This window comes from Trichogramma pretiosum, unplaced genomic scaffold (genome assembly GCF_000599845.2).
Source record: "Trichogramma pretiosum strain Unisexual culture from Peru unplaced genomic scaffold, Tpre_2.0 scaffold64, whole genome shotgun sequence".
In the NCBI taxonomy this organism is placed as follows: domain Eukaryota; kingdom Metazoa; phylum Arthropoda; class Insecta; order Hymenoptera; family Trichogrammatidae; genus Trichogramma; species Trichogramma pretiosum.
Genome location: NW_019641692.1, coordinates 117,956 through 140,671, shown reverse-complemented (window position 1 = coordinate 140,671; position 22,716 = coordinate 117,956). Strand labels below are relative to the sequence as shown.

Genomic DNA, 22,716 nt, shown 5'->3' with positions numbered 1-22,716 from the left:
ATTTATTCATAGAACCTTATTTCTTATAACAATTTTTTTAACATTTTTATTTCACTTGAAAGCCTATAACGTTTGTTTTGATTTAAGGAATGAAAATCTTGTGATATTGTGTTGTCGATTTAACTTTACTTCTCGTCGTTTTTTATAATATGCTACATCGATTGCTCTTGATCGTCGTTCGCCGAGGCTGCCGAGGCGTTCTCCGAGCGCACCAAATTCACCAAGTCGTAGGTCACTCGAGCAATGCGCACCGCTGCCTTGAACTTCGTCGTAGCCCGTTGCTTTTCCATCCGTTTTTTCCACTGTTGGGCGATATTAAAAAGGAAATTATTTACGAAAATCGGAGAATAAGTGAATGATTGTAATTGATCGTAATAATGGTATGCCGATGATTCAATGCATTTCAATGATCGAAAAGAAATATGTAAAACATTTCTTTTAGCGTTTTTTTTTACTTTGTGCATTTTAAAAACTTGTTTATTTCTATCTTTATACTGTTATAATAAAACCACATTTTATTGTTGACTCTTTGTGTATGAATTTAGTTTATGTTGTGTCATTTTAACCCACTCGAAGAAGTATTCAATCATACATTTTAAGTAAAAGCTTAAAATAAAAAAAAATAAAAATTTTTATGAATTTGAACGATTTTAAACAATTGGAAATCAAAAAACAATCGATTGAAAACATTGTTGATTCGAACGATGTATCGAAACATACTCATAGCTATCGAAGGGGAGGGGTTTCGCAGCGATACATCGAAGTTATCTGTGCAAATGTAAGAGTCGTCGGCTTTTTTCAATAAGCTAAATCTTTGTTATAACATTATCTTAACTCTTCAATTAACTTGTTAATACTTATTCACGATACGATCTAATTGACAATACACGTTATTTGAAAATATATAACGATTTTCACGGTAAAAATTGCAAAAAAGAACAATCGATACTACTATCGACTATTTAGATGCATTCATCTTATCAATCCGAGTGAGCTTAAATAGATTACTTATTATTAAAAATTATTTTATAATATTAGTTTTACCGTTTATTAGTCAATTTCAATTGATTAATTTCTTTCAAAAAGAAATCATTACAATTAATTTGAAAATTAACTTGAAAAAGACCGAACCGTTCCAGCCATCTAGCAGTCGAAGCTCATTCGAATTATCTTTTCGCCAGTGTATTTTTGCATGCGGCTCAGTTAAGAAGTTGCCTACCGCGCCTGACACAAACATTAACGTTTTTAAGTGTAAATTGTTTTAAAATAAGTATGTGTTTAAACATTAATTTCCTCTGGGGTGCTAAAAAAATCAAAATGTGACTGGAACAACAAAATTTTTAGATCCGGTAATTATTTTGCATGTGTAGATATGGAAAATATTTAACCTCAGATTAAGGTACGATTTACCTAACTTGTTATTATTTATACATTAAGATAAATGTAGTTACTTTTTCAAACAATCCCTAACTAAAGATATTGATAATACGAATGTGTTATGATTTTTTATCGACATACTAACTTTTTCGTCGCGAGATGGTAAATTTGCCAAATAATCTTTCATCTCAGGTTTTTTTGGATCAGCTAAAACCAAAACAGAGAGGCAACCATCAACAGTTCCCAAAACTATGCCTTTTCCATCATAAGTACTATCTATTGCACTTAATTCAGCTTGCACTCTATAATTAGCTATCATTTCACAATCAGATGACCTGTAATAATTTGAATATGAGATATTTTTTATTTTTATAGTAGAAAAGATTATACCTAAATACTCTTATTGTTTTGCGTCCACTGTGATAATAAAGAACATATTCATCTGTTCTATTAAACATTGAAATAATAGTGAAAACACCTTCTGCTACTTTTGGAATATAAGTTTTCACAGTTTCTCCTTTTTTGAGTTCAACTAATTCTAATCCTCCTCTATGGAATATTTCAAAATTTAAGTATCATTTCAATTTGAATGTATAGAGATAACATGAGATTCAAAAACTAACCTGCTTGGAGCATACAATGTATATTTACCATCACCGCTTATATTTCCACTCCATTTAGGAATAGATCGTAGAACTTTTTTCTTAACTATATCCATAATACTACCTTTATCAGAACCTATGATACCTATCCATTGGGGTTTATTTGGCATCGATACTACTGCAACAATTTCCTGCAAAAACAGTTGTAATTCAATAGAATGCGCAAACTGATTAGGGATGTAAATTTACCTTAAATCCGGGTATTTTTATTGGTATTTTGCTGACATTACCACCAGTTTTAGTATTATATATCATGATACAATCTTTGTTTCCCTTCTCAGCTGCAGGTACTACCATGTGTAAAGAATCGGAAGTCAAAACAATTTCTCTAAATGGAATACCGGTATTACTTCTTACTGGATACTCAAAAGTGAATAATTTTGCTCCATCTAAACAATTTCTCAATGAGAAATAATGTTTACAAAATGTTGAAACTAAACTAATTTAACATTCAAAAGTTTACCTGGTATACTCCTCATAATAACTGTAACATTAGTTCTCATTATCTCGATACCTGGTGGATTATTTGCCCTTGAAATAGTAGCAAATTTTAAACCATCATTGATTAGTATTAACTGCCTAACATCAGCTTGTTCTTCTTTAAATAAAACTTGCTCTGTTATGCGATTCCATATCAAAACGTTTCCAGACTCTACCGAAACTATGAATCTGAAAAGATATATACTCTTGTAATTTTACATTTCGTTATATATTTTTATACAAACACTTACTTTCCATCTTGAGTTATGCAAGCATGTGTAACTATTGCTCCCAAAGGACTATCTGCTAATTTTGAAATTAATTTTCCAGTTTGCAAATCCCAAACACCGACACAGCCTCTTGTCACCGTAGCTGCCAGATTGCAATTTTCTGCTAAACTGTAAATGAGTCTAGCGTTTAACGAAAAATAATCTAATATTGGACTTGTTAGCTTTAAATGAAAAATACCTTATCGAGTCAATTTGTAATTCATGCCTGTCAATGACATGAACTTGTTCAAAAATATTATTGATATTCCAGACTTTGACACTTCTGTCGATACTGGACGTTATGACACTGTTCCAATTGCCGATCGTTAGGGCTTCCAATTGAATTATCCGAGCAAAATGAGCATCCAGTACTTTGACCAATTCGGTCGTCTCCAAATTCCAAACGTATAAATTTTTCCTGTTTATTACAGAAAAACACACTAGTTTGTAAATATTGCTGTTTGTCAGATTATTTTCAAATGCATACCTCACTCCAGCCACGGCATAATCCTTCGTGCCGCTTATCATTATCGAATTCGAGCACATCATTCTCGTACTTATGTTTCTCACGGCATTGGGTAGCTGCAGCACTATCGCTCGAGACGATGCTTTTTCCCGCTCCTCCCCCTCCTCCTCCTCGCCGTCCAGGAACCAAACGACGAAGCCGTTGCCCGTCGTGGCCAGCAAAGTTCTGTCCTCCTTGTCGAGCTTCAGCTGCAGCACGTACTCGGTCTCGTCGTTGCGCGCCCTCGGCAGGTCGAGCTTTTCCTCCCAGACGAGGCTGCCGTCCGCGACCTCGTACTTGGTCACCTGGTACGTGTCCTTTCTGGTGCACGCGTAGACGAATTTTTTGTCCTTGGTCATGGCCATGGCGCTGTGAAACTTGAACGGCTCGATGCCGATCTTGTCGCGATAAACGTGCAGCAGCATTGTCGAGTCCTCGAGGTTTCCCGTCCAAAAGATGATCTTGTAATCGTCGAGGGTGAAAAATTCCATCTCTAGAATGCACCATTGGCTGGGATCCTCGGGGCTCGAGTGATTGCCCAGCAAATTTCCTCTCAGATCGAATCGGCACCAGCCGGTTTTGCCGTAAATGAACGAGCTCTGATTCAAGAGAAATACGCCGCAAACGTTTTCCTTGTTCGGTAGTGGATTGTTGATGATGACGAACTCGCTGGTCAGCGTGTTCAGCACCACCGACTGCAATACAGCCGCTCGTTTCATTCCGATGATCGGCATTTATCGATTTTTTTGAATGCGATCGTATAGGAGCCTAAATCTCACCTGATTATTATTCGTAAAAGCGGCGGCGTATCTGTTGTCGGGACTGAGCACCAGCTGCTGCATGATGCCCTCGATGCCGGGACTGACGTCGCGCGTCAGGTCGCTCGTGCTCAGGTCCCAGGTGATGAACTTGTTGGATATGGAGACGAGGTAGCGATAGTCCGAGGTCATGCAGAAGCCGAACACGGCGAACTGGTGGCCCTCGAGCGAGTACTTGAGCGGACCGCCGGGCGTGTGCAGGCAATGATAGACCGGCATGAGGGCGCAGTCCTTGGCGCCGTCCTCGTCGCAGGCCTGCAGCAGCATGCGCACGTTGTTGTTGCTGCCGATCTCCGGCAGGAGGCGACCGACCAGCTGGGGCGCCAGCATGTCCGGGTGCGTGGCCAGGATGGCGCCGCCGAGGCGCAGCGCGTCCGCCACGAGCATCAGCTCGCGCACCAGGTTCTGGTCCTCGATGAAGGCGCAGGCGTCCTCGAAGTCCGACAGCACGGCCTGCAGCGGACACGAGCTCAGCTTGGCGTGCAGCCACTCGTAATTGAACAGCACGCTCTCGAACAGGTCCTTGAATCGGTTCGAGCGCACCAGGTGAAACGGCAGCTCGCCGAACTTGGAGCCGAAAATGAGCAATATTTTAACGTTCGACTCGTCGTTGGCCTTGAAAAAAAATAACAAAGCTACCCGTGTACCTTTCTCAAATTGTATCTGGATATCTTGCCCTCTTTGGAGTAAAAGGCCAGCGGTTGCTCGGGCACCTTCCGGTCGGCGATGCCCTCCCTGTCCTGCAGATTGAACCTGTGCCTCTGTATCTCCGTGTACTTGAACGGCTTGGGTACGCCGCCACCCCATATGCCCAAGTAATAATCCGCGATCATCGAGTGGAAGTAGGTGGCGAGATTGAGATTCTTGAAGTATCGCTCCTTGGCGGCGTCGCGGAACTGCCGATGATACCAGTTGAGCACGCTGACGCCGTCGGCCTCGCGCTCGCTCAGATAGTTGGGCAGATCGTTGCGTATCCGCGTCCAGAGGAGCGGCGGTATGCGGCGCACCGGCGGCAAGTGGTACTGGTAGACGTCGTCGAGGACCTTGTCGTCGAGCGATATGAGGTCCTCGAGCTCGGACTCGGACAGGCCGGACTTGGCCGCGGTGATGTAGGCCAGCGCGTGAAACACCAGTATCTTGCCGTGCTGCTTCTCGATGCGCTCGAACAGCATCATGATGCTGTCCATCACGGTGTTGGCGAGATGCGTGTCTGCGGGCTTGGTGTAGCTGCGCCAGCGGCAGATCTCGGCGAACACGAGCTTCACGAAGATCGGCAGCGAGCACTTGGAGATGGCGTTGGCCACCAGGCGCCACTGATAGTTGTTCAGATCGCGATGGGCCATCTTCATCCACATTCTGCACGGATCGCGGAGAAACTTGTTTATTTTCGAGTGAAACTTCTGCACTGAGGCGCGTTTGAGCGACGAGACAAAACGCAGCCATCGGTGCGCTCTCGACGCTAATGCATAACAAGCTTATATTTAAAAAAAAAAAAAAAACTTGACAAATTTTCGTACACTTGGTAAATTTTTTTCGACATTACGATTATTTGAGAGGATTTCTGCGTTGATTTATGAATTATGTAAACCATTGATTTTCATAAATCGGTACACTTTATTCATAACACAGTTATTTATTGTACTCAACGCAGACGTGATCATAAGTTATAATTAATTTTCAGTCAGAAAATGAAGAAAAAAATTTCAGTGCAAGTTTCACTTGTAGTAAATAATGTTGAATACTTCTTTCTTGACTAGCCTTTTTTTTATATTAATTTTTATCTTTTAGTTTCTTTTATGTACCTGAAATTTTTTCAATTCTGTTGAAGTTTTCGAAGTAAAGAAGTTGAACTTATGCTTGCTTTGCCCTAAGCAGCTATTATTTACGCTGTATTTTTTTGTACGGCGAGTCACGCGAGCGCTTGATCGACAGAGAGACACGCCATTCGTTTACATACCTCACGACATCCATGGCCAGATCCTCGCCCAGAGCCGTGACTTCGACAAATTGCTCGTCCGTGTCGATCATGCGCCTCAGCAGATGATAGTCCTTGGATATGACGGGATTGGACTCCTCGGCCGCGCAGGACAGTATCATCTTGACGTTGGCGGGCAGCCGCGTGGGCAGCCACGAGAGCTTGTTGCCCTGGGCGCCCGTCAACTGGTCGACGCTGTCGAGGAACAGCAGAATCGGCTGCTCGCTCGTGGCCAGGGTCAGCAGGTGCTTGAAGTGCGCCGTCAGCGGCACCAGATCGTCCGGTATCTCCTCGAACGGCAGCATGTAGTTGTAGGAGATCTGCTGGCATATCGATATGAGGGTGGGCGTGAGCGCGCTGCTGTCGGGCGTCGTGCCCAAAAATCGGATGATGCTGATGGGCTTCTTCGTGGCCAGCCAAACGGTGTTGGACAGTCCGGCGCTCTTGGCCAGTAGCGACGTCTTGCCGCAGCCGCCCTCGCCGTAAAACACCAGCGGTTTCTCGTTGTTTCCCAGCATGTAGTTTTTGATTCTCTCGAGGTTCTCCTCGCGTCCGTAAAATATCTGCGAGAAAAGACTCGTGTGAAAATAAACGAATTCCAGGCAGACTCTTTACTGTATGAAACATCGTCGACGAACTTTGACGGAATTATTGCAAGCGTGAAGATGCTGAAGTATTTCAGTGATAATTTGTCCTTGCGCCGAGCTGTCCTCCTTCTTCATGGCTCGATCGACCAATTTGATGATGTTCCTGTAGAAATGCGTTATAAAGTGCTGCAAGTACTCGCTGTGCGTCTCGACCTCCAAACCTTCGCGACCTATCCATTCGACCGTGTACCTGCATAAAATTCAATCAAACGTAAAAAATGTTTTTGCGAACGAAAGGCGATCGTCGCAGCTTTACTTTTGCAAATTCGAGCTCTCTATTTTGTTGGGCACCCGGACGTCGCGCAGATCCGCGAGCAGTCGCGACGCCTCGTTGTCCAGACTCCTGTTGAGTATGTCGAGATACAGGCTGGCCTTGCGCAAATTCTGCAGATTGATATTGTTGATGTAGCGCAGATAGGCGAGACAGTGATTCTTGGTGTTCTTGACGTTGAGTATGCCGTTGATGACCTCGCGCTCCGTGACCGACATGAAGTAATTGTGCATCGTGTCCTTGTCGAATTTGCCGCTGTTGTAGAGCGCCTGGGCGCCCTTGCGAAACAGCTTCTGCATCTTCACCATGGTGTCCCACCAGATGGCCTGGTCCTCCTGCTGCAGCTTCGGTATTCGCTTGTTGTTGAAGTTCTTGAGTATCGACGAGATCGGCTGCAGTATGCTGCACGCGGGCACCGCGTTGCTGTCCTTCTTGTACCACTGGTCGAGCACCGAGACGTCGATGCCTTGGCTCTCGAGCTCGTCGTGCAGCATCTCCAACTCGGCGCTTAGCACGTACGTCGGTATCGGCCTGTAGCCGTATTTTTGACCAAGAAACACCTGCATTTTTTTATCCAGATAAATAAGCACGGATCAAATTTTTTTTCTACTGAAAATTGAAAAAAAAGAAAAGAAAAGAGCATACGACAAAATTAGGCCCCATGGATAATCGTTGGCAATTTTCGATCTCGCGCATGCAGAGCTCGGTAGTCATGTGATCGTCCGTTGCCTCGTCTCTCACACCCCATCTCATGTCGACAACCTATAAATATTAAAAAAAAATGCATCCTCTATGTACTTGTACGAGTAAACAAAGTAATTTTCTCGGTTTATTTATAGCAGCGCAGTTTTTAAAAGTTCCGTACAGAAAGAAAAGAAAAATTTTGATTCATCGAAAAGTTTTGAGTGGATTTCATACATTATATGCACAAAACGTTTTTTAAACGATTGCGATCGGCGGTGTAAAGCTCTTCAACGGCTTCTTATACGCAGATGACGTGCATTTAAAACGGTTGCCTGGTTGCGCCAGTCGAAGAAATCAATTTTCTCGTGCGAGTTTCAAGGTCACTGATTCGAATGTCGGTTGCCATACATCGGCACTAGGTCATTATATCTTACTTGTGCGCGAAACAAAGGCACGCACCTCATGAGCTCTCGTTGCCCTAACACAAGAAATACAAGCTAACGTTTAAAAGAAAGGTCGTAGTTTACACTGTTAACAAGCTGTGTGTTGTGACAACGAAACTCTACTCTATATCAAATTGGCTAAAAAAATACTCGTAACTATTTCACCAAAAAGAATTTGATAATGATGAAATTGAGTAAAACACAATTTCTTTACGCACAAAGTAAAAATTATGTTCTTATACCTGAAACTCTAAACCGTGCTTCTCTCGACAATAGTCTTTCAATTTCGGATAGCATTGAGCCATCAGAGTATTCCTCTCCATCGTTGTATCTGTGGGTAAAAAAAATCAACGTAAATCAATTTCTGTACAATGCATGTAATAATTGCATATATACACACCCGTGAACGTCGAACTGGTGAAAATTCGTACGATCTTCGAACTGACTGGTGGCAGGGACTTCATCGAGCCCGCGAAAATCGAGTCGATCGTCTTCTCATCCATTTCGGGAGATTATGTATGTTTTTTAATAGGAAAGTCGTTGATTCGTCAAGTTTTTTCTCGGTAGTCGCAATGCGGCGGCTGTAGCGAAAATGAGATATCGCGCTTTACGAAGCGTCAGTCGAGCCACGCGATACAACGATTCTTGTCGCTCGTCTCACCTCCCATAGCGCAGAAAAAACTTTTTTATACTTGAATCCTCCAAAACTTATGTTTCGTAGCTATTTCGCTCCAAAAACTTTTGCCGGTTGCTCATTTTCAATTTTTTTTTCTTTACTTTTGCTTCATCAAACTTTTTCAACAAATCTAAAAATTTGATGAGAAAAATTTATGGTAGAATAACACTGGCTTTAGTTTTCGTATTTTTTTATTAATTTATTTTATGCCACGTTGATTCCACCTTATGTACAAGCAACGAGCATAGACTAGTAGGAAAGTACGTTAGATCGCAACTGGGGACGAGCTTGCGCGATTCCGAATTCAAATGATGCACTTTGCCGTTGCTAAGGGTTTGTTGATTCTGCAAAAGCTACCCTGCGTCTTTCCCTTCTCGCGCCGAGATGGATTGATTGCTCAAACTCTTGGTCTGAATGTAGGCCAAACTTTTGCGCGTGTATTTACGGAAGTACATATCTTGCCCTACCACCCACCCTCTACATTATAACTATATCAATATCGTTACAAATTTATGCATATGATCGACGGATTTCTTCGAGAAAATTTCATGACAATTTTTTTCTTTATTTTTCAGAAAAAATTCCATTTTTACACTTTGCCCAACAGACGGACTTTGAAGTGTTATTTTTATTTTTGTATTTGGAAACGTCAACATGGCACCCATGGCACCTATGGCACCCGCCGATCCCCTCACCCAAATCAATGCGTACAGATCGTACGTTACAATGTTGGCGGATCCAAACGCCAAGGATGAATCGAAACTCAAAGCTGCGCAAGAAATGTCGGAGAATTTCGAGGTACGTAAACCTTTCTATTTCAGACTATGCAAGAGAAAACAAAGGGAGCTTGAATCATGAACTCACCCGATTCCACAGACCATTCTTGGATCACCGCACTACCCGCAGTTCTTGGACCACCTGATGAAGAATTTCTTAAAGATCCTACAGGAGGGTGAGCCGCACTTCATTTCTGAATACAATATTCAACAAGTGCGCAAACTCATTCTGGAAATGATACATCGATTGCCGGCGACCGAATACCTGAGACCGTACATCAAGCCAATTCTCAGCTTGATGCTAAAACTACTCGAAATCGAGAACGAAGAAAACATTCTGGTCTGCTTGAGAATTATCATCGAGTTGCATAAAACCTACAGGCCCACTTTTAATCCAGAGGTAAGTTTTACTCTTTCTTCCAGTGAACACTTTTAAAACTCATACGTTTTTACTTGATTATTTTTCATTCTTGTAGATACAACATTTTCTTCAATTTGTCAAATCTATATACAGTGAGTTACCGAAAAATTTGCCGAAAATTTTCGAGCCACGAAATCAAATTAGAGTTAAAGATCTATCGGAAATAAGCCGCCCGGAAATTGAAGGATACCTTCAAGAAACATTTACGGTGACTCCAATTCAGAGTGACAAAAAATCAGCGGATGGATCTCCGTTAAGCGTGAGTCTTATCAATTTATTTCGAAATCATGAAATCTCACTCTGACACCAAAATACAATTAACTAATTATGTTATATTTTTCCAGTACAATCTCATTCCCAAAGCTGTGCTGTCATTGAAAGTTCTTCAAGAATTACCAATAATAGTCGTTTTGATGTATCAGATTTATAAGCAGAATGTTCACCAAGAGGTTGCTGACTTCATTCCTCTGATTATGAATACAATCACTCTGCAACCTACTCCTGCACAACGAAATTCACCGAACTTCAACAAAGAAGTCTTCGTCGACTTCATGGGTGCTCAAATTAAGACTCTGTCATTTCTCGCATATATAATTAGAATTTATCAGGATGTTGTCGTTCAACATTGTCCTATGATGATCAAAGGTATTCTAGGACTCTTGACTTTATGCCCGACTGAAGTGGCACATCTACGAAAAGAATTACTAATTGCTGCAAGGCACATATTGGCCACTGACCTCAAAACCAAATTTGTCCCTCATATGGAACGATTATTTAATGAAGAAGTTCTTCTTGGCCATGGGTGGACTACATATGAGTCTTTGCGACCATTAGCATATTCCACATTGGCCGATTTAGTGCATCACATTAGACAATTATTACCTCTGGTAGACTTGGCACGAGCTGTTCATTTATTTAGGTAAGTTTTAAAAGTTTAATTATTGCAATTTTTAGAAAGTATTTTATTTATCTATTAATATTTTTATTTTTACAGTAAAAATGTACATGATCAGACTCTGCCCACGACAATTCAAACGATGTCTTGCAAATTATTACTGAATTTGGTGGAATGCATCCGTCAGAGATGTGAAACAGAAAATCAAGTTCCTCAAGGCAGAGAGTTGTTGATGAGAATGCTGGAGGTATTCGTTTTGAAATTCAAAACGGTTTCTAAACTTCAACTCCCGATTTTAATGAATAGAGCTAAACAACAATTAGCCCAACCGATCGATAACAGAGTCCAGACAGGCTCAGCGACTTGCTTCGCGACCAATGAAGATTCCAAGCATAACATGGTGGATCTTCAGGAGGACAAAGAAACCAAGTCTAGATTCGGATTTCCTCAAAATCCAAATCAGAATTACAATTTAGTAGATTATCGGAGTTTGGTGAAAACGCTTGTGTGTGGAGTAAAAACTATTACATGGGGATGTGCAAACTGCAAAACAGGTGAATTAGGACAAAACAAACAATTTCATCCCAAAGAGACCCTCGTGTTTATTCGGCTTGTAAAATGGGCCCTACAAGCTCTTGACATATATATGATTGGGCCACCAGCTTCTAACGCATCAAACCAGATACGAGGACCAACAGCACAACAACAAACAGTGCGAAGCAAGGAAGAAAAAGAAGTGTTGGAACATTTTGCTGGAGTCTTTTCAATGATGAATCCACAAACATTCAATGAAATCTTTTCAACTTCAGTTGAATATATGGTCGAGCGAATTTTTAAGAACGCTGCATTACAGGTTATTGGTAATTCGTTCTTGGCCAATCCTACAACTTCACCAATTTTTGCCACGGTACTCGTTGAATATTTGCTCGATCGAATGGATGATATGGGATCGAATATAGACCGAAGTAATCTTTACTTGAGACTCTTTAAATTGGTCTTTGGAAGCGTATCTCTGTTTCCGACAGAGAATGAGCATATGCTGAAGCCTCATTTGCATCAGATTGTTAACCGCTCAATGGAACTGGCAATGTCAGCTAAAGAGCCATATAATTACTTTTTACTTCTTAGGGCTTTGTTTCGATCCATTGGTGGAGGTTCACACGATTTACTATATCAAGAATTTTTGCCACTACTTCCAAACCTACTAGAGGGATTGAACCGACTTCAATCGGGTTTACATAAACAGCATATGAAAGACCTATTTGTTGAACTGTGTCTTACAGTCCCAGTTCGCCTAAGTTCGCTGCTTCCTTATCTACCAATGCTTATGGACCCATTAGTTTCGGCCCTTAATGGCAGCCATACATTAGTCAGTCAAGGTCTTAGAACTCTGGAATTATGTGTTGATAATTTGCAGCCCGACTTTCTTTATGAACACATACAGCCGGTGAGAGCGGACTTGATGCAAGCCTTGTGGCGTACTTTGAGAAATCCTACTGATCAAGTGGCCCACGTAGCGTTCCGTGTGCTGGGCAAGTTTGGTGGAGGTAATAGAAAAATGATGATTGAACCACAAAAACTCGAGTACAACGATCGCGAAACAAACTCCCCTGCCATCGTTGCTCGCTTCCACGAGCCACACAAATTGATCGACTTTCCCGTGGAAAAGGTTATCGAGACGGCCGTCAACGCACTCAAGACCAGCTCGACCGACGTATTTTATCGCAAACAATGCTGGGAAGTCATCAACAGCTATCTCGCAGCGTCCATTAAGCTGGACGACGACAAAGCGACGCTACACAGGTTCTTTTCCCACTCGTCCTTCAAAGACGGCCCCATACCGCGTCAAGTCGAGCCACATCCGAAGAGCTACGATCTCGTCGCTAGAAACGTCCTGCAGACAGCTCTTACGGGACTCTTCGTTGCCGCATCGACCAAAGAGCTTCACCAGACCGTTCTACCCACGATGTTCAGCATCGTGCGCCACTACACACTGATCGCAGTCGCGCAGCAAGCCGGTCCGCTCTGCTGCACCAACAAACCTAACAATCGACCTCAAGGACAAGATCCGCTCGTCATCATCGACGCTATCGCGTCGATAATGGGCCACGAAGAAAAAGAGCTATGCAAACCAGGCAATTTGGCGCTCGTCCTGATCATCGAGACGGCCACGACGATCCTTGGCAGCAAAGAGCGTACCTGTCAGTTGCCGTTGACGGAATACATCGCCGAAAAAATGAGCTCTCTTTGCTACGAGCGCGCCTGGTACGCTAAGTTAGGTGGCTGCATGTCGATCAAATTCTTATTCGAGCGCATGACCACAAAGTGGGTGCTCAAGCACCTGTTTACTTTCGTGCGCGCGCTGATGTTCGTCATGATGGACCTGACTAGTGAAGTATCAAACGGAGCCGTAGACATGGCGAAGATCAACTTGGAAAAGATGCTGCGGTCGTGCGTCGATCCGGCCCTGCAGGAGCCCGGCGACGCCGAAATCATAGCCGCGCAAAACAAAGCCATACACGAAGTCACGCACGAGTTCGTGCGCCAGATCACCTCGTCGCACACGATCGTTCGCGAGCAGTCCATGTTCTCGCTCAAGCTCATTGCCGAGGTGCAGCGCAAAAGCGTCACCGAGGTGATGGAGCCCCATCGCGAGGTACTGGCCGACATGATACCACCGAAGAAACACCTGCTGCGACACCAGCCGGCCAATGCGCAAATCGGCATCATGGATGGTAACACGTTTTGCACTACCTTAACGCCGCGTCTTTTTTCCATCGACCTCAAGATCAACGAGCACAAAACTTTCTTCGACGAACTTTACGTCATTAACGACGCGGAGGACGCGCAATTGAACCGATTGCCTTGTTACAAGAACATCCCCAATCTCGTGCCATTGCGCAAGTCCGCTCTGCGTGCTCTCGCAGCCTGCCACTACATCGTGGAGAAACGTCAAAACATTTTTGAGGTGCTGTACGGCGCTTTAGAAAAGTCTAATGTAGAGCTTCAGGAAGCGGCATTCGAGTGCATGCAGAAATTCATCGCCGGTTTCCAAATCGACATGGAGTCCGTGCACGCCATCATGCGACCGATGTTGCTGACCCTCGGCGATTATCGAAATCTCAATTTAAATTGTGTCAAGCGACTGTCCTATCTGACGCAACTTTTCCCCAGTACATTCAGCATAACGCTCTGCGAACAACTCATGCAGCACCTCCGGAAGCTTCTCGAGAATCTACTGACCGCTCACAAGGGCGTGTCAAAGAACGGCGAGACGGAGCAAAAGATCGCGACCATCATCGGCATTTTCCATCAGACGCCCGCCGCGTCGCCAAAATTCATCGACGTTCTCTGTCGCATTATCATGCAAACGGAAAAGGCTCTGATGGTCGAGGCCGCGAGCCCTTTCAGGGAACCCCTGATGAAGTTCCTGCTGCGTTATCCTCAGGAGAGTTTGGTATTTTTGATGAACGATAACAATCTTAAGGACCAGCAATGGAGCCGCTATCTCGAGTTCCTGATCAAGCACAAAGACGGCAAGCCGTTCCGCGATGTTTTGCAAAAGAGTACGCAAAGGTTGATAGCGATGTTGATGGCGCCGACTCAGGTTATATCGAACCTATCGGCTGCCGACAAGAGCGAATTGATGCACCAAGCCATTCGTATCATCAACATACTAATTAAAAACGACGAGCAATGGCTGTCCACGCAAACGCCATTGGTTAACGCGCTCAAACAGATCTGGGAAAACGATGATTATCACACGTTGCACAAATCGATCGAGAACATCGACTACTGCCACTGGAAAGAGCCAAAGCTGATCGTGAAGATTTTGCTGCACTACTTCTGTCATCATCCAAACGATGTCGATTTGTTGTTCCAATTATTGCGGGCCCTTTGCGGCAGATACGTGCCAGATTTCCAATTCCTGAAGGACTTTTTGGAGAACACCGTGGCCCACGAATACACTGTCGAATGGAAGCGACGAGCCTTCTACAGATTCGTCGAGCTCTTCCCCACGCAGATGGCCCCCGAGCTCAAAGCCAAGATCGTCCAGCTGATCATCATACCGTGCTTTGCAGCCAGCTTCGAGAAGGGCGAAAACGTCAAGCTTGTGGGCTGCCCGCCGGTGCCGTATATTGACAGCAACGAAAACATCATATCGATATTCATCAACAAGATCATCGATCCCGAAAATCCACTCACGTCGACGGATTGCGTTAGGATAGCCCTTCTCCAGTGCTCCTGCTTGTTTGTGGAGCTCGCGCCGCAATACATCCACGATGGATCGAATAAAAAACAGGGAAACAAATTGCGCCGATTAATGACGTTTGCTTGGCCATGTTTATTAGGTAAAAATTGCGTTGACCCAGTCACGAGATACCACGGGCATTTACTGCTGAGCCACGTCATAGCTAAATTTGCGATACATAAGAAAATTGTTCTTCAGGTGAATATATTTTTTGCACATAAAAGAATCTTCATCTAGTGGAACAGTAAACTAACTTTAACTTTTTTTTCATAGGTGTTTCACAGTTTATTGAAGGCTCACGCAGTGGAGGCTCGAGGAGTAGTGAAGCAAGCTCTCGAAATCATCACTCCGGCAATGCCAGTTCGCATGGAAGACGGATTCAAGATGCTTACTCACTGGACCAAAAAAATAATTGTCGAGGAAGGTCACTCGATGCAGCAGTTGTTCCACATACTGCAACTAGTCGTCAGGCACTATAAAGTGTATTACCCGATACGCCATCACTTGGTCCAACACATGGTTAGTTCCATTAATAGACTCGGCTTCAGTCCAACGTCTACTATCGAACACAGAAAGCTTGCCGTTGAGTTAGCTGAAGTCATTATTAAATGGGAACTGCAAAGGATCAAGCGTGAAGGCGAAGTGGCCGCGGAACAAACATCAGCTGCTTCCGCTACAGCTCTAGGACAATCAGTGAATTCAGCTCAAGCAGCGACTATTAGTGCTTCAGTTTCGGGGTCTTCGTCGCCCATGTCAGTTGGTATCAAACGATCGCTCGAGGACGAGCCGTTGGTCGATGCCAAGCGACCAAACCTGGGAGTTACTGCTCCGAGTCCAGGGGCTACTGTAACATGCCCTGTTAGTGGTTTAGCCATCAGTGCAAAATTAGAACCCGGTGCTTTAAAACCCATCGAGAGGGGTCACGCCGATTCTATCCTGAACTTTTTGCTAAAGTTGGCCTGTCAAGTTAATGATGTTAATACCGCTCAAGGCAATCAAGGCGAGCAATTGTCTCGTCGTTGCGTAGCTTTATTGAAAATGGCATTAAAACCTGAAGTCTGGGACCAGACGTGCGATCTCAAATTCGCTTGGCTCGATAAGGTATTCCAGAGTGTTGAAAGTAATCAACCAAATTTTGGCAACATTTGTACCGCATTGGAATTAGTGACATTCTTGTTGACCGTCATGAAACCCGAGCAGATTTTGGCCAGTTTCAAACCTTTGCAAAAAGGATTGGGTGCTTGCATTTTTTCTTCGAACACTAAAGTTATACGGTAATGTAAAATGTTTTTTTTTTTTTATTCAATTTTAAAACAGTCATGGAAACCATTGTTTTTAATGTTTTCAGACTGGTGAATGGTTTACTCAGCCGCCTCATGACGATTTTCCCAACCGAGTCACCCACGGCCACTGCTGCTTCGAAGCATGAGGAACTCGATACTCTTTACACAACTGTCGGAAAGTTTATAATTGACGGTTTGTCCGCTTATGATAAAAATGCGCAAGCTCAAGTGAGCTCGTTATTCGGAACTTTGATGATGCTCAAAGCAGCGTGCACCAACAATCCCGGATATATCGACCGAGTGATAACTGCGTTTATGCGTGTTCTTCATCGCATGGCCAAAGACCATCTACACCCGACTCAAACGGAAAATACTCAACTTACCAGTGAATTACTTATCATGAGTCTAGACCTCGTTAAAAGTCGCGTAACTGCCATGATAGGTGAAATGCGCAAGACATTTATTGGAACCATTCTAATTGGTCTCATTGATAAAACACAAGATCTAAAAGTAATGAAATGTATCAACAAGATTTTAGAAGAATGGATGAAAACCGATCCAGGTACCACGAATCAACCTGCGATGGTTCCTACGTTGCGCGAAAAATCCCTACTTTTGGTGAAAATGATGCAGCAGGTAGAAAAACGATTCCCTGACGATCTCGAATTGAACGCACAATTCTTGGAACTGGTGAACTTCGTTTATCGCGACGAAACGCTCAAATCATCGGAGCTCACGTCAAAGCTCGAGCCAGCCTTCCTCAGCGGTTTGCGTTGCGTTCAGCCGCACATAAGAGCCAAGTTCTTTGAGGTGTTCGACGCCTCAATGAAGCGACGCTTGGATGAGCGTCTGCTCTACATTATCTGCAGCCAAAGCTGGGATGCCATGGGGCCGCATTATTGGATTAAGCAGTGTATCGAGCTGCTCATCGTTACCGCTGATGTCAACACCGAGATACAAATGTCCAATCAGGATATTCTGCTGCCCAGCATCAATTCGATCATCAACCAGACGGATAGCGATGATCAGAAGAGTTTTCTTATGTGTTCAATAGTGAAAGAAGAACCTGTCGAAGCAATGGAGCATGACGGTAGTACTGTGGAAGTGAAACAAGAAATGATGGATGTAGATATGGATTCTTCTATCACTACTGAAGACAGCTCGGCTTCCAAACTTACGACTTTATCCCAAATAATTGACAATCAATACGAATACTTGGAACAATCGAAAAAGATTAAAACCGAAAAATTGCTGAATGCGACGGCTCAGTTGTGCTACATGGACACGAATTTGGCCGAGCGCGTCTGGCTCGACATGTTCCCGAGGATTTGGAGCATACTAGACGAACATCAGCAAAGCATGTTTATGACGGAAATCATACCCTTCGTCTGCAGCGGCACTCACGTCATTCAAAAGGACTGCCATCCAAGTGCCATTGCCACGTTCATCGAGGCGATGTCTCAGTGTCAGCCACCGATTCCAATGAGGCCAGCCCTCATGAAATATCTGGGACGTTCACACAATCTCTGGCATCGCATGGCCCTGAGCCTCGAGGACATGGCGCTCGAGAGCGAAATCGGCGGGGCAAAGCCACGTACTGATGATTGTTACGAATTTGAGCCCGATAACGACAGCCTCCAGCCGGAAATCCTCGACTCATTGTCGGACATGTACTCGTTACTACACGAGGACGATATGTGGTCCGGATTGTGGCAGAGGCATGCCCAATACAAGGAGACTCTGCAAGCCACGGCTCTTGAACAGCAGGGATTCTTTGAGCAAGCTCAATTAGCGTATGACCAAGCAATGAATAAATTCAAACAAGATTTCATTACGACTCCGGCTCCCTTGAAAATTCAAAGGGAATCTTTGCTTTGGGAAAGCCACTGGATCAAGTGTGCAAAAGAATTAAATCAATGGGATCTTTTGTTGGAATACGGTAATAGGAAGAATGATAAAAATCCATTCTTGATTCTTGAAAGTTCCTGGAGAGTGCCAAACTGGGCAGTTATGAAAGAAGCCCTTGCTCTCGTTGAGCAAAATTGCCCGAAGGAAATGATGTGGAAAGTTAATATGTACCGAGGTTATTTAGCCATCTGCCATAGCGAAGATCAACATTTAAGCGCTGTTGAACGATACGTAGAAATGGGTAAGATTTTATTTAAATATAATTTGTATGGTATGCTTTATATTTACTGAGTTTGCTCTAATTTTGAAATTGCAATCGATTTTTCAGCATCGGGTTTGTGTATGCGAGAATGGCGACGCCTTCCCCATGTCGTGAGTCATATGCACTTGCAACTTCTACAAGCCGCACAACAAATAATGGAATTACAAGAAGCTATGCAAATACATCAAGGGTTACTTCATGGACGAAATTCCAGCTTGCATGATATGAAAGCTATAGTGAAGACGTGGAGAAATCGTTTACCAGTGATTGCAGATGATTTGAGTCATTGGTCGGATATATTTACCTGGCGCCAACACCATTACACTTTCATTTCCAGCCATTACGAGCACAATCAACAAGATCAGACTCCAAATCACTCCATGCTAGGTGTTCATGCATCAGCTCAGGCAATTCTGCACTTTGGAAAGGTCGCCCGCAAACACAATCTTTTTGGCACTTGTCTGGATTCCTTATTAAGAATATACACGATTCCTAGCGTACCCATCATTGATTGTTTCCAAAAGATTCGACAGCAAGTAAAATGTTTCCTGCAGATGGCTTCCACCCACGGTAGAAATGAACTTCAAGAGGGACTTGACGTCATTGAGTCAACTAATCTCAAATACTTCTCGAAAGAAATGACTGCCGAATTCTTCGCTTTGAAAGGTCTACTATTGTCGCAACTGGGAAATTCTGACGAAGCCAATAAAGCATTCTCAGCTGCTGTACAATTAAACGATACTTTGGTGAAGGCTTGGGCTCTCTGGGGCGATTATTTGGAGAGCATATTTACCAGGGATCCTCGACAGATTCATATGGGACAATCGGCTTTGACGTGCTTCTTGCACTCGTGTAGACACCAAAACGAGAGTAAATCGAGGAAGTATTTGGCTAAAGTTTTGTGGTTATTAACGTACGATGACAAAGCCCTGCTCGAAACCCTGGATAAGTACGCAGTCGGTGTGCCACCTATACAATGGCTTCCGTGGATACCGCAATTGCTAATGTGTCTGACCAGATACGAAGGTAATGTGATTTTGAATCTATTGAGCCAAGTTGGCCGCGTGTTTCCGCAAGCCGTTTACTTTTCAATTAGGACATTATACTTGACATTGAAAATCGAGCAAAGGGAAAGTCAAAGAGTTAAAAGTGCGGAATTGGGTAAGAAAAAGTTACTTTTCTTAGTAAATAATGTGCAACTCAGTGTTCATAATAATAATTGAATAATCATTTTCAGCTAAAAATCCAGAAAGCGGATCTCAACCCCCAGCTTCGCAAGATGCTAAAACTGATGTTAAAAAGGCTACCATTCCTATGTGGATGTGTTCTAAAATCATGCATATCCAAAGAGAGATACATCCCACTATTTTATCAAGTTTAGAGGGAATTGTCGATCAAATGGTTTGGTTTAGAGAAACCTGGTACGAAGAAGTGCTTAGACAGTTGCGTCAAGGCCTGGCAAAGTGTTACGCTATTGCTTTTGAAAATCGTGGTGCCGTTCGTGATGCGACGATAACTCCGCACACGTTAAATTTCGTAAAAAAACTTGTCTCTACTTTCGGTAAGTATTTTTTTTCTTCAAAAATCTATTCTACTATTAACTAAGTCTTTTCTTATACTTCTGAACTACTTTTTGTTTTCTTTTCTTTTGCAGAAAATATATCCTCGTCGCAAAATATAACCAATACGTTTGGATCGGCGGGTAACGAATCGTTAGTTCGTCGAGCACAACAAACGGTACAAGATCCTGATTTCCCAAAAATGAAACAACAGTTCATAAACGACTTTGACTTTAATGTACCTGGAGCTCAATTATTACACAATCTCATCAATAAATTTAAAAAATGGGTCAAAATTTTAGAAGGAAAGACTAAACAACTACCAAAGTATGCATGATCAATTTTTATAGAACAAAAATTATTTAATCCCAAATACTTATTAGACATTGAAATTTTCAGATCACTTTTAATCGAAGAAAAATGCCGATTTTTAAGTAATTTTAGTATGAAAACTGCTGAAGTTGAGCTACCTGGCGAATTTCTTCTTCCAAAACACTCTCATTACTACATCAAAATTGCTCGTTTCATGCCACGTGTCGAAGTTGTTCAACGACATAATACAGCAGCTCGCCGACTTCGAATTCGCGGTCACAATGGCCGTTTGTATCCATATCTCGTAGTAAATGATGCAGGTTTGGGAGATGCTCGACGTGAGGAACGTGTGCTACAACTCTTGCGATTCTTGAATCATTATCTTGGAAAACAGAAAGAAACATCACGAAGATTCTTGAATTTCACCGTACCTCGGGTAGTGGCAGTTTCACCTCAAATGAGGCTAGTTGAAGACAATCCTTCTTGCGTGTCTCTATTGGATATTTACAAGCAAGGCTGTGCCAAACAGGGCATCGAACACGACGCACCGATTGCCAAGTATTATGAAAGATTGGCCGCTGTTCAAGCTCGTGGTGCCACAGCAAGCCATCAGGTATTGAGAGAAGTACTGAAGGATGTACAACAACACATGGTGTCCAAGACCATGTTTAGAGATTGGGCTGTGAAAACCTTCCCCGGTGCCACCGAATACTGGACCTTTAGAAAAATGGTATGTATTCTAGTAAAAATCAACAACTCATTTCTAACGGAAAAAATCGTTGCTTTATTTATTTATTTTGCTTACAGTTTACCTTGCAACTATCGCTCAACTGTTTCTGCGAATACGTACTTCATTTGACGCGATTAAATCCAGACATGATGTATATTCATCAAGATTCTGGCTTGATCAACGTCGCATATTTCAAATTTGACGTCGACGATACGAATGGAGAATTGGATGGAAATAGACCGGTGCCATTCAGATTGACTCCAAATATCATAGAATTTCTTACTACGACAGGTAAATTATTTATAAAATACCGTATTTATTTTAAAAAATGCAAGAAACAATTGATATTAACACTTTTTTATATCTTATCAAATATAAGGAGTCTCCGGACCTTTGACGGCAAGTGCAATAGCGACTGCGCGTTGCTTTGTGCATCCAAACTTCAAGGTCAACGCGATCCTTCGAGCCATTTTACGAGACGAGGTTGTAGCCGATCACATCAAACGTCAAGAAGATTCGAAGAGCGACTCTGAGGGCGACTTGAAAGGCGAGCATTTGATAACAATGGTGAACCGAGCTGTTAATGCGATTGTCAATCGCCTGAACACTCTAGCCACGTTCGATGGCACCGACAGCAAAGTCGCTACTCTCGTGAAAGCGGCTAATAATGAAGACAATTTGTGTCGAATGGATCCGGCCTGGCACCCGTGGCTCTAAAAACTTAGGTCATCGATGAACCATGAGTGTTAAACTGAGTTAGATCGAACAAAAATGAATTGACCCACACTAGACTGAAACTAAATGAAAGTTTGTAATTTAATGTTGTAGATTGTAATGTTTTATGTTAAGTAGACATCGAGAGCAGAATATGAATAAGAATTTCAAAAATTCCCAAAATATGTATTGAATATTTTTTTATAAAGCTACGTGGCTCATTAGAAAAATGATAAGAAGAAATGTCTAAAAAGTTATGATGTTTACTCTAATTTCTGTATCCTTTTCCTGACTGAGTGGCATACTGGTCAGAAATAATAATGTATTGTACAGTAACTTTTTTTGTAAGATATTCTATCTTTCTAAAAAAATTGTAAATACAGATCTTTATTTTTAAGTAAAAAAGACTTAACATAAATTACATTAAGCTGAAAATATATTAAAAAAAAAGTAAAAATGGTTTTGAAAATCATTACTAAATATAACTGTGAGTAAATTGTTTGTATCATTACATGAAGGATATGAAAAGTTGAATTGAACCTTTTTTACAGTATTTGTTTAATAAAAAAAAAGTACTGAGTATCTTTATCTACTGTATTGTATGTGTATTTAAAAATTTTGTAAGCTAATGAGATAATGTGTAAAAGAAAAAGTCAATAAATATTTACTAAACAAATGATGAAGTAACCTTTATTATGAAAAATACCTTGTTGAAATGTCCTATGTCTTGAGTCTTGACACTGCTTATTGAATTATCATTTTTCTTAAATGAGAAATGTCTGCTATTACCAACTGAG

At 42.5% G+C, this 22,716-nt stretch overlaps 2 protein-coding genes across 2 annotated transcripts; one reads left to right on the top strand and one right to left on the bottom strand.

Moving 5' to 3' along the window:
* Positions 1 to 73: 73 nt before the first annotated feature.
* LOC106655732 (NACHT and WD repeat domain-containing protein 2) lies at positions 74 to 9,060 on the bottom strand. Its single transcript, XM_014376266.2, has 17 exons — positions 8,532 to 9,060; positions 8,374 to 8,462; positions 7,650 to 7,766; positions 6,990 to 7,564; positions 6,725 to 6,923; positions 6,069 to 6,649; positions 4,759 to 5,467; positions 4,073 to 4,678; positions 3,276 to 3,988; positions 2,988 to 3,206; positions 2,771 to 2,917; positions 2,503 to 2,708; positions 2,229 to 2,428; positions 2,001 to 2,170; positions 1,768 to 1,926; positions 1,523 to 1,712; positions 74 to 302 (listed from the first exon to the last, which is right to left on the bottom strand). Exons 1-17 carry the CDS (start codon positions 8,632 to 8,634, stop codon positions 153 to 155), a joined length of 5,133 nt encoding a protein of 1,710 aa, XP_014231752.1. The 5' UTR covers positions 8,635 to 9,060; the 3' UTR covers positions 74 to 152.
* On the top strand, positions 1,122 to 22,595 carry LOC106655731 (transformation/transcription domain-associated protein). The gene is made up of 14 exons (XM_014376263.2): positions 1,122 to 1,399; positions 9,383 to 9,605; positions 9,684 to 9,983; positions 10,060 to 10,263; positions 10,349 to 10,923; positions 10,999 to 15,349; positions 15,425 to 16,425; positions 16,500 to 18,583; positions 18,671 to 19,765; positions 19,842 to 20,165; positions 20,259 to 20,490; positions 20,563 to 21,205; positions 21,283 to 21,496; positions 21,585 to 22,595. The coding sequence occupies exons 2-14, from the start codon at positions 9,462 to 9,464 to the stop codon at positions 21,920 to 21,922; spliced, it is 11,505 nt and encodes a 3,834-aa protein (XP_014231749.1). The 5' UTR covers positions 1,122 to 1,399; positions 9,383 to 9,461; the 3' UTR covers positions 21,923 to 22,595.
* Positions 22,596 to 22,716: the final 121 nt, after the last annotated feature.

Coding starts and splice junctions, on each gene's coding strand:
- LOC106655731 (XM_014376263.2), top strand. CDS start 9,462: ATGGCACCCATGGCACCTATGGCACCCGCCGATCCCCTCACCCAAATC. Junction 15,350..15,424: donor ATAAGAAAATTGTTCTTCAG/GTGAATATATTT, acceptor TTTTTTTCATAG/GTGTTTCACAGTTTATTGAA. Junction 19,766..19,841: donor AGTTAAAAGTGCGGAATTGG/GTAAGAAAAAGT, acceptor AATCATTTTCAG/CTAAAAATCCAGAAAGCGGA.
- LOC106655732 (XM_014376266.2), bottom strand. CDS start 8,634: ATGGATGAGAAGACGATCGACTCGATTTTCGCGGGCTCGATGAAGTCC. Junction 2,918..2,987: donor TTACAAATTGACTCGATAAG/GTATTTTTCATT, acceptor ACTCATTTACAG/TTTAGCAGAAAATTGCAATC. Junction 2,709..2,770: donor TGCATAACTCAAGATGGAAA/GTAAGTGTTTGT, acceptor ATATCTTTTCAG/ATTCATAGTTTCGGTAGAGT.